This window comes from Odocoileus virginianus, unplaced genomic scaffold (genome assembly GCF_023699985.2).
Source record: "Odocoileus virginianus isolate 20LAN1187 ecotype Illinois unplaced genomic scaffold, Ovbor_1.2 Unplaced_Scaffold_6, whole genome shotgun sequence".
NCBI classification, from domain to species: domain Eukaryota; kingdom Metazoa; phylum Chordata; class Mammalia; order Artiodactyla; family Cervidae; genus Odocoileus; species Odocoileus virginianus.
In genome coordinates, this window is record NW_027224268.1 from 4,271,965 (window position 1) to 4,289,598 (window position 17,634).

The window sequence follows — 17,634 nt, forward strand, 5'->3', positions numbered from 1 at the left end:
CCCTTTCGTTATGAGTCAAGTATACACAACTTTGCCTACTCAAACACCAAATATTTTATTTGTGGAAATATGTAAAGACATTGTTTCAGTACTCAGATGCTCTCCTCCCCATGCCCTTCTGATTCACTGGGCAAGTGAGATCAAAGCTACAATCCCATAAACTTCTTTGATGTGTTGGTTAGACCATCAATATAGCAAGCTAGGCAGAAGACAAAAAAGGGCATTTAATGACCACAAGAAACGCTTTTACAAGCTTCCCTTCTCTATAAATCTGACATAGTGACTTACACAGGACTCATCTGAATTTACCTCCAAGTAGCAGAAATAACCTCAAGAATATGGATCCTGGTAAAATTTTGATATCCTGATTAGCACAACACATCAAAATGACAAAATGCCATTGGACCTTATTGCTATGTTTAATCAACAAATCTTATGTTTCAAAAAAATTTTAAAAATCCTTAAGTGAAAGTCACTCAGCCGTGTCCGATTCTTTGCAACCCCATGGACTATACAGTCCACGGAATTCTCCAGGTACACCATAAAAATAAGTCTAAATGACTAATACACAAAATCACTGGCTCCATTTAATGAAAAGAATTCTTTCACATTCTCTGCACGGCTTAAAATTGTCTCTACTGACCAAGATATCACTTCTCTCTTTGTGCTTCTGAAGCATTTGGAATATATTTCTACTCACAAGGGGTTGTAACCACTTTCTTATATTCCTTTCTGCTAGACTTGGAGGAAAAGGAACACCACCCTAACAGACTAAGTGACAGGTAAAACACTGAGCATTTACTAGGTTCATGGATAGATGTATGGATGAATGGTTATATGGTTGTGATATCTATAACACTTCACCACCACCAGCACCATATAAGAGTTTATCCAATGGTTTTCCTTTTAAATTAGCGCACACTTTCTTTTCCTTAATTAATTTATTTATCTTAATTAGGGGCATTACAAATGCCTCATTTCTCCCACCAAATCATCTGAATTGCTCCCCATCCCCCGAAAGTCATGTCAGGATGGGGCTCTGTGATGTCAAGGCTCACGCAGGGCCACCATTGGCTGGGGAAGAGACTTGCTGACCTCATAAAGCATGAGGGTGAGGCCCCCTGGGGACGGGTATATATAGGGGTGCTCAGGGGCTCTGAGCAGACCACTGGGAGTCCTCCAAAGGACTGAGGTGACTGGGAAGGCAGAAGGCTCCAGAGTAGTTATGGAACACCAACCTCCTGTTACCCAGGAGAAGATGAAGACCTCCTATCAATTGAGGTCCAGAAAAAATGTCAAGGTGAGCTGAACCCAGCCAAACTCCTCTTGCCCATCGACCCCACCCCAAAAGACCCCCTCCCCTGTCCTTGCCTGGCACATAACCCTTCTCTGCCTACACCCCTTCTCCTGAAGCCATCGTTCCCACCCGTCTTCACCCTCTTCCCTAAACCAGTGCCATTCTTTGCTCCCTCTCTTGTTTTCTCCAGGTGGCCAGGGGAACCGTGAGGGTGGGTAATCCCATTCCAGCAAAGCTGCCCAAGAAAACTTCTCAGAAAACTCCCACCACAAAAAAGCTTAAGAAAATCCGAGGCTCAAAGCTCTGTAGCAAGAGTTCCAAGGTGAATGAACAGCTGAATCAGAAGGGACCAGAGGAGGTCCCAGAGACCGTGAAGGCTCCTGTCAGTCCACCTACACAGAGCGAACCAGAGGAGGTCCCAGAGACTGTGGAAACTCCTGTTAGTCCACCTACACAGAGCGAACCAGAGGAGATCCCAGAAACTGTGGAAACTCCCGTCAGTCCACCTACACAGAGCGAACCAGAGGAGGTCCCAGAGACTGTGGAAACTCCTGTTAGTCCACCTACACAGAGCGAACCAGAGGAGGTCCCAGAGACCGTGGAGGCTCCTGTCACTCCACCTACACAGAGCGAACCAGAGGAGGTCCCAGAGACTGTGGAAACTCCTGTTAGTCCACCTACACACAGCGAACCAGAGGAGGTCCCAGAGACCGTGGAGGCTCCTGTCACTCCACCTACACAGAGCGAACCAGAGGAGGTCCCAGACACCGTGGAGGCTCCTGCCATTCCACCTATTCAGAGGGAACCAGAGGAGGTCCCAGAGACCGTGGAGACCCCTGCCATTCCAGCTGGACCAGTGGACAGCCAGTGACTTCGGGGCATGGCTAGAGATCTCAGAAATCCTCAGGGGTCTCTCCGCTGAGTACTGGCCAACAGTACAGATGCTGAATATTATAGCAACTGCATACATTAATAATGAAATAAAATCAACCTGATGTGAAATTATGTTTGTCTCTGAGTTCTCTGATAGTGGGGGGCAGAAAGGGCAGGGAAGGGATAAGTGTGTGAAGAGGGAAGGGGACTGGTTCTGTGGAGTTGGAGATGGGACCAGAAGGTCCAGGTTGCCAGAAAATAGGGGGAAGATCTGGTTCCAGACCAAGCTTCAAAGACACACTTCCCATGGGAGAAGAGGAAGAGGACTTGGTGTTTCTCTGAGTGAGTGCAGAGATGGAAACTTACCTGGGGAGCTGTGTCGTGTGTGGGGTGGCCGTGCCATTTGCTAAAAAGGCATACAAAGGAGCTGCCCCATCAAAGGAATGGAATGTTGACATTTGCAGCAACATGGGAGGTGGAATATTGAGCAAAATAACACAGAGATAGACAAATACTGTGTGATATCACTTATAGAATCTAAAATACCGCAAAGTAGAGAATATGATACAAACGGAGGCTCACAGATATAGAGAAGCATCTACCGGTTACCAGCGGGGAGGGGAAGAGGGAGGGGCAATACAGAGGTGGGGGAGTGGGAGGCACGCCGTGTCAGTTAGGTGGAAGATGAGCTCAAGGATGCATTGTACAACATGGGGAATAGAGCCAGGACTTTGTAATAACTATAAACGGAAAGCAAACTTTACCAATGGTATAATAAGAAAGAAAAGGAAAGAAAGAGGGGGGAGGAAGGAGGGAAGAAAGGAAGGAAAAGAGTGGCGTTTTGGGAGGTCAAAAAGCCAATTTGATTAGGCCCTTTTTAGCCAAGGAATTTATTTTTTTTTAAATTTTTTAAATTTATTTATTTTAATTGGAGGCTAATTACTTTACGATATTGTGGTGGTTTTTGCCATACATTGACATGAATCAGCCATGGGTGTACACGTGTCCCCCATCCTGAACCTCGCTCCCACCTCCCTCCCCATCCCATCCCTCAGGGTCGTCCCAGTGCACCAGCCCTGAGCGCCCTGTCTCATGCATTGAACCTGGACTGGTGATCTATTTCACATATGATAATATACATGTTTCAATGCTATTCTCTCAGATCATCCCACCCTCGCCTTCTCCCACAGAGTCCAAAAGTCTGTTCTTTATATCTGTGTCTCTTTTGCTGTCTCACATATAGGGTCATTGTTGCCATCTTTCTAAATTCCATATATATGCCTTAGTAAAGTGTATTGGTGTTTTTCTTTCTGACTTACTTCACTCCGTATGATAGGCTCCATTTTTATCCACCTCATTAGAACCAATTCAAATGCATTCTTTTCAATAGCTGAGTAATATTCCATAGTATATATATACCACAGCTTTCTTATCCATTCATCTGCCGATAGACATCTAGGTTGCTTCCATGTCCTAGCTATTGTAAACAATAGCATACACTTTCATAGCAAGGTTTCTTTTGTTACCCAGTCTACCTCCCAAAAGTATGACATTTATTATAAAACATAGTTGTGTAGCCATCATACATATCAAAAAAACATTAGAGAAATGTTTAAAGTTCTATGTGTACATTTCGCTCTACACTCTCTAAAGTTTGGATAATTCTGAATTTGTTGTTCATCATTTCCATGCCCACCTTTATATTTTTACTACACAGACATGTATCCTGAAATCACAGATTGTACTATTTGCATGATTTTAAACTTTATTCACATAGATGATATCGTACTATATGGTATTATCTATATGGATCTTTGTGTAATGTGCTTTTTGTCTCTCAACATGAGATTTTTTTCCATGTTGACACATATAGCTTTAGCTGGGTTATGGGTTATATTTCCTGCTGTGTAATATTCCACTATAGTAATGTACCACAATTCATTTATCCATTCTTCTCTTGATGGCTATTTATGCAGTTTATAATATTTGGCTCTGGCAATGTTAATATGAACACTGTGTAGAAATATAAATACCTGTGCACAAGTGTGAATCATTTTTAGGTGGGATTGAAACTACAAGGTCCCAGGAAATTACTGTCTTTGACTTTACTAAATATTGTCACACTGGTTTCCAGTGAGTGTACAAATATATATGCCCACCAGCAACATGTGAAAGTTCTTGTCATTTCACATCCTCACCAATACTTAATATTATCAACTTTTAATTTTTGCTAATCTCAATGGTATGTACTGGTATGTTATTTTAATTAGCAGTCATCTGATTACTAATAATAATAAGCTTATTTAGGCTTTCTTTCTGTGAATTGCCTGTTTATACTCTGGTCATACTGAACTGAGTTATTTGTGGGATTTTTCCTATTAATATATTCTAAATAATTTATTGTCAATTTTATGTATAATAAACATCTTCTTCAAGTTTGTAGCTTATATTTTTTCTTCTTTACAAAAGTAGTATTTTTGATGCTTAGAAGATTTTAACATTTAATGTATTTACTGTGTCCATCTAGTCTCTTATGGTTTGTGCTTTTTTAAAAATCTTATTTAAGAAACTTCCCCTACACTAAAGCCTCAAATTATGCCTCCTGTATTTTCTTTAAAATATAGAAAGTTTAAAGTTTTGCTTTTCATATTGCAAAAACTGTTTAATTCTACATGCTTGGATGTACTTGACCAATCTTACATGAATACATACATATGTGTTTATATATTTGTGTGTGTAGCTTTTTTCAAAGAACAAAAGTTTGGTTGTGTTGATTTTTTCTATTATATCTTTGTTTTCTCTTTTATTTCTACTCTTTATTAGTCCTTTCTAATTTCTTTGAGTTTATTCTAACTTCTTAACTGAAATTTTTAGCTTTTTAATTTTTAGGTTCTTCTTTTCCTTTGTATAAGAATTTAAGATTGTTAATTTTCTAAGAACCACTATTGCTACATCCCCCAAGTTCTGAAATACAGTATTTTTTTTGTCATTCCTTAATTACAAATGTTTTCTAATTCCATTATAAGTTTTTCTTTGAACCATGGGTTAATTTAAAATGTACTTTTAAATTTCCAAGTGTACAGATACTCATAAATGAATGATTATGTTTGCGCTCCAATAAAAGCTTAGTAATAGACACAGAAATATGAATTTTATATAATTCCCAAATGTCAATAAATATTCTTATTTCTTTCTCAACATTTATAAATGTAAAGAACATCCTTAGTTGTTAGATTGTCTGAAAAGAGGCAGAGAGCCACATTTGGCTCACAGGCAAAGTTTGCCAACTCCTGGTTTAGAGCATTTTCTAATACAAAAAAAGCAATGTTTGTGTTTGCTATTATGATTAAACCAAGTAGCATTAATAATCACTTATTTTAAAGGATACTTTTGTTTCCACAGCAATTTTCTCAGCTGACAAACTGGCCAACAGAAGCCTCTTATTGTACCACTTAGGACAAAGTCAAATAGCTCACAGCACATGAGACTGCAGCCTCCTATTTACTGATTGGATAAGATGGTTGAGTTTGCACTGATCTGGGAAAGCAGAACTTTAGAACTAGGACTTCAATGACTGAGACCTGAAATGCTTAAGTGACTTGATCCATTTCTGACACTGGGAGAGTTGCATAAAAAAAACCCTACTCATCTTTCAACTCGGTCCCCTCCTCACAGACCTCTCCCCTGAATTGTCCAAGGTTAATGCCCTTGTCGTCTGAACTCACTCTGCTCTTTGCACAAACTCCCTGTAACAGTTCTCGGCGCACTGCTTTTCTCTTTCATTCGAACATTACTTATTCACCCTCCTATCTCTCATAATTACATCAGTGAAGCCAACACCTGGAAATGGCTCATTTAAAGATTATTAAATGAATGGCTGTGGTCTCCATAGAACAAAGCTCATATATTTCAAGTAGACAGGACCGACTGACAGAGTAAGAATGAGCTAGTCATTTCTCAGACAATACAAGAAGAATGATATGATACGCAAATCCCTTGCATATCCATACAAACCTAAGATCTTTAGAACACAAGTGTTGTGATGAGAGCATAACAAAATTATCTCAGTATGTCTCTAGACTGCTGGTTATAAAGTCATCTTCTGCTGCTTAGTCACTTCAGTTGTGTCCGACTATGTGTGATGTTATGGACTGCAGCCACCAGGCTCCTCTGTCCATGGAATTTTCCAGGCAAGAATACTGGAGCGGGTTGCCATTTTCTTCTCCAGTTAAAGTCATTTAATCATTGCTAGATTGATTTTTAAAATAAAGGTTTAAGAACTATGGGTAAATTTCTTCTCAGGCCCAAATAAGATTTTATCATTCAGAAAACTGGTAAAAAATTAACTCAAATAGCTGAATTATACAGAAGGGAAAGCAGTAATTCATTTTTCCTGTCAGTTGTATAAAAGCCTTTCTTACGAAGAACAAACTGTATTCTAATTTCATAATATTTTCTCCTCTTAAAAAAACTGAGTGAAACTGAGAAAAGCATTTAACTTCATAGGACTTGCAGTAAATTTTCAAAATGCTAGAGATTGACATGCAGTGCAAAAATCTTAATTTTGCTAAATAAGACCATGATAAGTCTATTCCTCTATTACCACTACTTCATAGATGAGAAAGAACACCAAAGTGTAGGAAAACAATGTTATACTGGTTAAAATGTAGTCCTTTTTTAAAATAAATTTTTGGTTGCACCCTGCAGCTTTTGCGATCTTAGTTCCCTGGCCAGGGATTGAACCTAGGCCATAGCAATGAAAGCACAAGTCCTAAATCCTGGACTGCCAGGAAATTCCCCAAAATGTAATCACTTAGATTAAATAGATTTAACTTTTAAAATGAAGGCTAAATAGTTACTATTTTTTATTTGTGCTGCAGATTTGAGAAAAGATTTTCAGGGGTCCCCAAAGCTCTAATGATCCAAAAAGTCCAGTGCTTGAGGAATACTGAATTAGACAATATCCAAGATCTCTTTTAACTCTTTTTAACATAATTATTTTTCTGTATCATTATATATTAAATACTTCTCTTCCTTATAACAAGCCTCATAATAAGTCACCAAAGACAGTTCTTTCAGAAGCTTCTAAGTTTTCTTTTTCTTAAACTTGATATTGAATTTGCTTTCTAACCTGCATCTTTATCCATTTCAATTATCTTCCTGTTTGATTTACAGGCTTTCATCACTAGCTCACTAAATTTGCCATATATCATGTCTTTCACCACAAAAAAGTCACATGGTTTTCTTTTAAAATGCTTATATGGCAGAACTTCCATTTATGACAGAGGGAAGATTTTGGCAAATCCTCTCCCCAACAAACACATACAATGCTAGACAAAACAGTCACAAACAACCATTTCAGAACTCCAAAAATTGATCAAAGGCAAACAACAAATAGAGAAGCACTTCTTGATGAAAATCTCCCAAGACTTCAGGAGAGAACTGTGGGAGTCTATGGGCTGCTTGCCCAGAGCTGCTTTCATCTCCACTACCTGGTTCAGCAGACAGTAATGGTAGCTCTAGCGGTAAGGCTAGATTGAAAATCAGCAGCTTCACTGCAAGAGAGGGTTCACTTCATTTGGAGCAGGGCTGAAAACCCATTCCCCCCAGTATTGTCAGTGAAAGCAGCAAACTCTGTAGGAAATTAAAAGGGAAAAGCCACAGTCCTGCTAGCCTCAGGTTCCAGGGCAGAGGGGAAGCCAGGAAGGAATTTAACAAGGAGGTAGTCCTGGAAATGAGAACGCATTACAAGAAAAACTCTCCACACATCTCCAATTGACTAGGCAAATTACATGTATAGGCAGGGAGAGCTGAAAGTGCCCATTGGAAAGTAAAAGTCGAGGCAGACTTTAAAATTGCCTGATGTCTGTATAATGGGCTCCAGTTTCATCCATCTCATTAGAACTGATTCAAATGAATTCTTTTTAATGGCTGAGTAATATTCCATGGTGTATATGTACCACAGCTTCCTCATCCATTTGTCTGAATGTGCTCCCAACCCACACACACTCACTGGTGGAGTGTGACAGCCCAGTCACTGCCTCAGTATTATGTTATCCAGATAGAGCAGTGAGGTCTGTATATCCAGGACAAAAATCTCAACTAGAGGAAAAAATGAGCAGAGGAAACATCAACCACACCCACCTAATTAACATTTAAAGGACATGCAGCAGCAATATAATACACACGTTTCTTCAAGTATGCATGAAACTTTCCTCAGAATAGACCATATCCTAGCCTACAAAAGAAATCTCAATAAACTTAAAAGGAATGAATACTTTAAAGTATGTTCTACTCAATGGTATTGAATTGTAAAACAACAGAAAGGAATTTAGGAAATCATCAAATACTTGGAAATTAAGCAATACTTTTCTAAATACTATATAGGTAAAGAAGAAATCACAAAGGAAATTATAAAGTGTTTGAACTGAATTAAGACAAAATTACATATACTAAAATTTGTTAGATATAGCTAAAGTGTTAGAGGATAATTTATAGTTCTGAAGACTTACCTAAGAAAAAAAGAAAATTCTCAAAGCAATAATCTGTTTCCAACATTATAAACTAGAAAAATAAAGAAATTAGATCCAAACCCAGCAAGAAGGAAATCACAAAGATGATAGAGGAAATCAATCAAATGTAAAGTAGAAAGACAATAAAGAAAATCAATCATAAAAACTGACAATTTTCTAGTCAGCCTGACCAAAAAAAGAAGAGACAAAACCAAACTCAGAAATGAAAGTCTGAATATTCCTACCAATTCTAGGAAAGTTAAATGAATAAGAAGAATTATGAACAAATTTATACCAATATATTACATTGAAATAGACAAATTCCTAAGAAGATATTCCAATGATAGACCTAAATGTAAGAGCTGAAACCAAATCTAAGAGAAGGCATAGAAGAATTCCTTTGTGAAGTTAAGTTAGGCAATGATTTATTATATGTAGAAATAAAAAGCACACAGTATAACAAAAAGTAGTAACCTAGACTCCATCAAATTTATACTCTACAAAAGACAATATTAAAAAATGAACAAGAACTCCACAAATCTGGACAAAAACATTTCCAAAACACATCGATTAAAAGGTTCAAATCTAGAGTACATAAAGAACTATTATAACTCAAGCCAGCAATAAGACATTTGCATGGAAAATTAATGTCACAGTGTTATACAAATACACAACTCTCTGAATGGCTAAAATGTATAAGACTGAAAACGTGAAGTGCTAGCATGGATATGGAATAATTGGAACTCTCATTCATTGTAATGAGAATGCAAGGTGATGTAGCCACTTTGGAAAATAATTTAACATGTATTAAAATTGTAAAGGCAGGAGGAGAAGGGGACAACAGAGGATGAGATGGTTGGATGGCATCACTGACTCGATGGACATGAGTTTGAGTAAGCTCCGGGAGTTGGTGATGGACAGGGAAGCCTGGCATGCTGCAGTCCATGGGGTCACAGAGTCAGACACGACTGAGTGACTGAACTGAACTGAAAATTTAAACATATATTTAATATATATCCCAGAAATCCCACTCTGAGATAATTACCCAAGAGAGATGAAATCACAGGTCCAAAAAAAGACTAGCATATATGTATTTATAATGAACTTAATCATGAACAACTCAAAAACTAGAAATGCTAACACCCTATCAATTGGTAAATAAACTATAGAACAACCATACAATGAGATACTATTCATTAATAAAAAGGAACAAATTATTGATACATACAAGAACATGGATGAATCTCAAAAGCTTTATGTTAAATTAAACTCAAAAGGTCACACACTGGATGTTTCCAATATATCACACACCAGAAAATGCAAGACAATAGGACAGAAATCAGATCAGGGGCCAGGGGTGATGGGGAGAGGAGACAGGCATAAAGCAGCATAAGAGAACTTTTTTGCATAATAGAAATGTTCTATATCTTGATTGTGATGATGGTTACATGACTGTATATATCCGTCAGCATGCATCTTAAATAGGTACAAAGGGGAAAAAAGATTATCAGCAAATATCATCCTCATGAGAAAACAGGTTTAGAAGTAGGTCCCGTCATCCTCTCAAACTAAAAACTAGTACATCTGTCTAGCAACTTATTCATTTCTTCTAAGTTTTCCCATTTGTTGGCATATAGTTGTTCATAATATTCCCTTATGATTTTTTTTAATTTCTGCGGTACTGGTTGTTATTCCTCCTCTTTCATTTGGACTGTAGCCCACCAGGCTCCTCTGTCCATGGGGTTTTTCAGGCAAGAATACTGGAGTGGGTTGCCATTTCCTCCTCCAGGGGATCTTCCAACCCAGGGATCAAACCTGTGTCTCTCGTGTCTCCTGCATTATAGGTGGATTCTTTACCCATTGAGCCATCGGGGAAAGTTCGTGCTAGACAGATACAGCCCACCAAAACAGAATCAAGAAGAAATGCATAACCTGAACAAGCTGATCACTAAAGGTGAATTAGAATCTGTTACACATACACCACACACACACACACACACATACACACACACACACAAAACCTCTTTAAAAAAAACTTTACAAATAAAAGTCTAGAACTGGATGACTTCATGGGGGAATTATACATACATAAAAAGTTTACCATTCTTTATATTTTGTAATATTATTATAAGTTTTGTTCTTTGGCCACTCTAATTACAGTCCTACTTTAAGACATGCATCCAGTTCACTCCCTGTGAAAATTTTACTACCAGAAATTTGGATGGCTATTTCCCCCAGTTTCTTCCAAGTCTCTAGTGAAAAATGTCTTTAATAAGGAATCCATCCATATTCCTCCAAAATAAGCTGGCTACTGTCTTATCCTGACCCTCTCCATTTTTCTTTATTTTTTCCTCACATATAGTGGCATCACCTGTTTGTTTATCCTCACATATACTGGCAAACATATTTGTGTGTTTCTGTCTCTGTATTATTGAATATATATATAATTTGAAAGTCTACTTTTCCATCTGCCAAAGAGTTAGTATCTATGTAATATTTGTCGAGTAAATGAATGGAACTTAAGAAAACAAATAAAAATAAAAACTCTAACAATATAGCTGAGAACATTGGAGAACTACTCAGAAGTTCCATAAGTCAGTGCATTGGCTGTGTGAGGGGAAAGATACAGTATAACTTATCTGTACAGTCCCAGTACCCAGCATGCGTGTGTGCTAAGTCACTTCAGTTGTGTCCAACTCTTTGCACCCCATGGACTGTAGCCTGCTAGGCTTCTCTGTCCATGGGATTCTCCAGGCAAGAATACTGGAGTGGGTTGCCATTTCCTTCTCCACCAGTACCCAGCAAATGGCCATAATCTCATAGCTTCTTAATAAACATTTGTATAGCAAATGGACAGGTAAATGGTTTCTAACAAAGATAACTTGGCCAAACTCAGACACTCTGCCAGATGTGGAGGTGGAATATTAAATGGTGAAGTCTAAAAACAAAGGAGTCTATAAAGTAATCTAATTCCCCACAGTACCATGTCAATAGTGCCTGGATGATTATTTGAGAATCTTTGTGCATAATTGTAGTGCCAAATCAGTAAAGAGACAAGCACTTTAAAAAGCGATCATGTATAAAAAACAACCTGTCTTTCAAATGACTCACTTAAACATTAAAACAGATAGACAAATCAAAATAGAGAACTTTTGGGGATATAGTTCTCTATATGGAGAGAAAATAGAGAACTTTACAAAATAGAGAATTTTTAACAAATCTTAAAATTCTATGCAAGTAAAAACAAAATCTGTGTAAGTAAGATAAAGCCTGAGCTGAAATAAGGTTCTGTAATAAATTTGTTTCACTTGAAGTAGGCAGAGTTTCTTATTTTCATTGCATTTTTCAATAATGAAGCAAACTTCAAGGATTCTCTACAAACTGTTCATTTCTTAGCTCTTGATTGTTTTCCCCCCAAATTCAAATCAATTCATATTATTTCTAAAGAAATGTCAGACAGTTCTCAACTGTTTGCAATGATTCACTATTTTTTCTTGTTCAACTTTTTACTTTGCAAATTTCCTAATAATATCCTTTATAGCAATTTTGTTTTTCTAATCCAGATGTAACTCATTGCTTCTAATTGTTATGTCTCTTCATACTCCTTCAATCTGGAACAGTTTCTCTGCCTTTCTTTCATGACATTTTCATTTTGAAGAGGAGAGGGGTCAGTATTGTTGCAAAATATCCCTCAATCTGGGTTTCTAATGATTAGACTGTGCTTAAGCATTTAAGGTAGGCTTCCCAAGTGGTGCAGTGATAAAGAATCCACCTGCCAATGCAGGAAATGCAAGAGATGCAGGTTCAATCCCTGGGTTGGGAAGATCTCCTGGAGAAGGAAATGGCAACCCACTCTGGTATTCTTGCCTGGAGATTTCCATGGACAGAGGAGGCCTGGTGGGCTACAGTCCATGGGGTCGCAAAGAGTCAAGCACGACTGAGCACAGCAGAAGCATTTTAGGCAGGTCCCTCACAGACCTGTTATACACAGGCCATGTTGTATCACATCAGAAAGAAAGGAGTGTTCATCTGTGCTAGTATTGGGGGTGTTGATTTGGGTCATTTAGCTTAAGTGGTAACCATCAGACCTCTCTACGGTAAAGGAATCTTTTATCCTTTGTAATTAATAAATAACTCATGTAGAAATACATTGATAGTTCACAACAGTTCCATTACATCTATTTTAATACTAAAATATGACATTGTAAGGCATAATATCTTCAAAAAGAAACACATTTAGCCTCATTTGGTGTAGTTTTGGAAGAGAAAGATGTGTTTACTCACCATACAGATTTTCAGAGGTTATCATATATTCCCATTATTTTTAAGGCGTAGATTTCAGTAGATGTGGATAGAAGGGCTCTGTAGAAACTGCCTATTTTCTTCTGGTACCAAGTGAGACTTACTGTTTATGCTTTGTGCCCATGAGCCCTGTTGGACAGTCATTTCTCCTCTTTAAAATTCAAGAGCAGTCCTCTTCATTCTGAAGGAAACAAAATGCTTTTCCAATGTACTGACAAATGTACCATCTCACCAAACATCAAGAAGCCCAAGAGGCCAGATTGGATCAATAAACAAACTTCCAGCCCCCTGCCTAAGCTCCAATGATTTAGTTCCATTTATGAAGTGTAAACCTTGAAATATAGTTTGAGATCAAGTTAGACACACTTTGTTACAATACAAACTGGTAACCCACTAGAAACTCCACTGGCTTAAAGTTAGCATGTTATAACGGAAAGAGCCCTACAGTTTAAAACAGCCAGTGTTTTTATCTTAACTCCATCATTTAAACCTAACCTTTGGTAATTCACTTCCCTTTCTAAAAATTCATTTACTCATCTTTAAATTGGGGCTCACAGTATCAGCTCTGTAGGGTTGTATAAGTAATAAAACATTAATGAGTTCTGAAAATCATAAAGCACTTACAGATATTTGCCAATGAGGGATAAATGCCCTTCAAAATACAATTATTATTATTTCCCACATGAAAAATCATTCAACTTAGATCTGATGCTAAATAAAAATCTATTGATCAAAGAATTTTCAAAGCTTTTAATGTCTGAAAATGGAGCAGCCCGATTGTACAAATGAAGCAACACTGAAGGGAACTGAAATTTAATGATGCCAAGAATCAAACATAAACTGCTCAAGAGACTGACTACTTTCCACGCTGACTTCATGGAATGAAGTACAGTTTTAGAAAGAACAGCTGCCAAGTTGGGTTGTCAGCTTACTGCCTACCTTTTACAGTGATGCTGAAGCAGTCTACACACAAGGCTATGGGGAACACTCAAGCACTGGCTGGCTGCTTTTATCAGTCACGTGTACACACATCCACATCTGCACACGTGCGTGTACACACAATGGTCTGGCAATGAAACATATCAGCTAACCAAAGTGTAACTCCCTTCAAGTAATGACTACATGCTGATTTATGAGTTCATCTAATCCAGTTCTTGAATAAACCACCAGAATAGTAGCTGTGTCTACCTTCCAGTGAAAGAACCTGAAAGGGTGACGGCAAGTGGTCCAGCTATAATGTAACTGGTGTTCTATTCACAAGTGCTAAAATACACATTGGTAAAGCTAGTGACTGCACTTGAAGCTTCATGTAAAACAGGATTATGTACCAGATGAAAATGTGTTCAGCTAAATCAATCTCCCACCCTAAGGAAACAGCAGAAGGCAAGAGTTGGATGGACTGGGGCTCAGAAGGAAGGATAAGTAAGAGGAGTACCGATCTCCTTACCCATTCTCCCCACCCCGACGCTGTTGTCACTTCCTTCTCCATTTAATATGAATTTATGGACATTTATTCCACAATACCCTTCTTTCACTCTCCTCTCAAATCCACTTGGCCAAAACCTTAGCCCTAATAAACCCAACTCCCTACACTGACACCACCTTCACTAGATGCTGACAACTGCTCTAGAGAATTCAAAACAGAATGGATTCGTGATATCATATTGAAGGAAGTCAGCCTTAAATGGGCCCCAGAACTCCACTGACTAGTAATCCTTTGTGTTTCTCTGGTCATTCAGTTCCCACAGCAGCAACTCTCAGATGTAACTGCTATGTCTGACATTCCAATAATGTATTTAATGCATAAAACTGCAAGAATGAACACTGCTTAGAAGGAACTCACAATAACAATTTACATATTAACAATCCAGATAGTTCATATTCAGAATGATTAAAAACTCTACAAAGCAAGGGAGATTCTGTCTGATTATGAGAAAAATCATATATGAATAAATGTATTCATATACATGAACAGTAAATTCAATGGAAATATAAGAAGAAAAGCATAACCAAAGAATACAAACATACAAATTATTCTAGCAATAATGTTCAAAAATACTCAAAATGCTCAAAAATCACGATTGAGCTTTAAACTTTCCCCCAAATTTCCTGGTTACTAAGGCAAAAAGAGAAAGAAGATCTATTATATGAATCTTATTGAATAGGCAATATGTGGAAATTCCTCCCGAAAGAGTATTCTTTTTATTTACTAGCAATGAAATTAAAATCAAATGTCTCATGTAGGTCACAAACAACATTTTTTTATTAAAATGAAAAATACCAAAAAAAAATAAAAATAAAAAAATAAAATGACAAATACCATGTTAAATTTTGTATGTTTATTTGTAGTGGTGGCTTCTGACAAAGGTAAAAAGCAAAACACTGAATTACAACTCTATGATTCCATGGGAGGCTAAACTGAGTCCATGAATATAACATTTGCTGGTTCAGCTTGGTCCAATAATAGAATTAAAATGCTTACAGCAGGGTTTCACACCATGGCACTGTTTATCTTTGTGTGCATGCTCAGTTCCTCAGTTGTGGCCAACTCTCTGCGACCCCACAGACTGCAGCCCACTAGGCTCCTCTGTCCATGGGATTTTCCAGGCAAGAATACTGGAGTGGGTTGCCATTTCCTCCTCCAGGGGATCTTCCCGACCCAGGGATCAACCCATGTCTCCTGCATTGGCAGGTGGATTCTTTACCACTGAGCCACCTGGGAAGCCCACACCATTTACTTTTAGGGCCAGATAATTTTTTTGTGTGTGGGGACTGTCCTGTGCATTGTAGGATGTTCAGCAGCACCCTTGACCTCTAACACTAGATGCTGGTAACACTGCCTTTCCTCTTCCCAGGTCATAAGAAGCAAAACTGCCTTCAAACATTGCTAAATGCCACCTGAGGGGCAAATTCACCCCTGGTTGAGAACCAGTGACCTACACTAAATTAAAACCAAATGACTCCTCAGCTTTCACCTTCCTAGTCCATCGTCTACACTGATTAATTCCACCTTGCCACTGGCCTTGTGGGAAATTCACCATGAGGGACATTGCCACCTTCAACATTTTGAGCTTTTGTTTTTGACATTCCTCTATCCCTCCATATTCCTTCTTAAGCTGCCAAAAATCCTTTGCAGATTTAATTTCAAAACATTTTTATAAATAATTCTTTGCTCTGAATAGAATGCATCACACAGACAGATGATACAGACGATTCACTACTGTTTCTATCAGAAAACTGACCTCGTAGGGGAAAGCACAACTACTTCTGTGACTGAAAATTGTCGGGCATGTTGAAATATGCTTTTCTATATTTACTCCTCCTCTCTCCAGTCCTTGCATAAATTACCATGAATTACTGGTGCTGGTACTTTATAGTTTTCCCTCTAGGGAGATTACGCTGTGGACCACTCCTACTATTTCTTCTATAACCACTACAGGTTAACATTTGTTATGTGCATTCTTTATTTGTCAGGTATTACGGTAGATACTTTACAAATATTATCAATGTTTCTCACCAAAACTTTTCTATAGAAGCATTATTGACATCCATAGGGTATCTTAGAAAAGGAGATGCTCAGGATTTGGGGAGAGAAATACAGTAACAGGCACTCAGCCTAAGAGGGAAATGTCTGCTGTCAAAACACTGCCTTCATTTCTTGCCCCTTTGTTTTGTTTCAACTAACATTCTGACTTTCCTTGTCTTGAGTAAGTCAATGGCTAGCTCCAACTTGATTTTTTTCCTTTTCTTTCTTCTCCTTCCTAATGAATAGTACTTTTTTTTAATTCCTAATGAATAGCTAATGAATAGTGCTTTCTCTAAAAACTTTCCTCGTGGTTTAGTCGGTAAAGAGTCTGCCTGCAAAGCGGGAGACTAAGGTTCAATTCCTGGGTCAGGAAGATCCCCTGGAGAAGGAAATGGCAACCCACTCCAGTATTCTTGCCTGGAGAATCCCATAGACAGAGGAGCAGGTAGACTAACAGTAACAGTCCATGGGGTCCCAAAGAGTTGGATATGACTGAGTGACTAACACACACACACTAATAACAACTTTCATGCCCATCTGTCTTAAAATGATCCATATTCCTTTTGTAACTAAGGAGTGGTTAGACGCCTGAGGTTTGTTGTCATTTTTCAGATTTGCCATAGAAAATAAATGCTGTTTGTTGTCTGTCTAATCAATTAGTGCCGGGCTTACAGAGATTTCAATTACCATGAAATCAGGCCTCACTGAGTAGCTCAAGATGAGGCTTTCCATGTTGCTGGTCATAATCAAGAGGCCCCAAAACAATTAGAAAGAATCCCGAGCACCAATAGCTCTACCTGGGGAAGAAGGTCTCATCTGGAGATTTACTCCATCATCCTGTATTTGGGTGTTCTATTTATTGTGGGATATCGTGCTAATGGTAGTGGCACTGAACAAGCTTTCTTAGACGACTGTGAAAGATGATACTGTGGGAGAGGGCGAGGGTGGGATGATATGGGAGAATGGCATTGAAACATGTAAATTATCATATGTGAAACGAATCACCAGTCCAGGTTTGATGCATGAGACAGGGTGCTCGGGGCTGGTGCACTGGGATGACCCAGGAGGGATGGGATGGGGAGGGAGGTGGGTTCAGGATGGGGAACACATGTATACCCAAGGCG

General features: G+C 38.3%; 2 protein-coding genes across 2 annotated transcripts in view; one reads left to right on the top strand and one right to left on the bottom strand.

Annotated features, from left to right (window-relative positions):
• The window catches only part of FRMPD4 (FERM and PDZ domain containing 4), a 648,285-nt gene extending 635,129 nt beyond the window's left edge, over positions 1-13,156 (bottom strand). Inside the window, exon 1 of the mRNA XM_070462629.1 lies at positions 12,967-13,156. The gene's annotated coding sequence lies outside the window, so the exon portion shown is untranslated. The remainder of the gene's footprint in view (positions 1-12,966) is intronic.
• Positions 1,226-2,168, top strand: LOC139033429 (uncharacterized). Its single transcript, XM_070462612.1, has 2 exons — positions 1,226-1,300; positions 1,488-2,168. The coding sequence occupies exons 1-2, from the start codon at positions 1,226-1,228 to the stop codon at positions 2,166-2,168; spliced, it is 756 nt and encodes a 251-aa protein (XP_070318713.1).
• Positions 13,157-17,634: the final 4,478 nt, after the last annotated feature.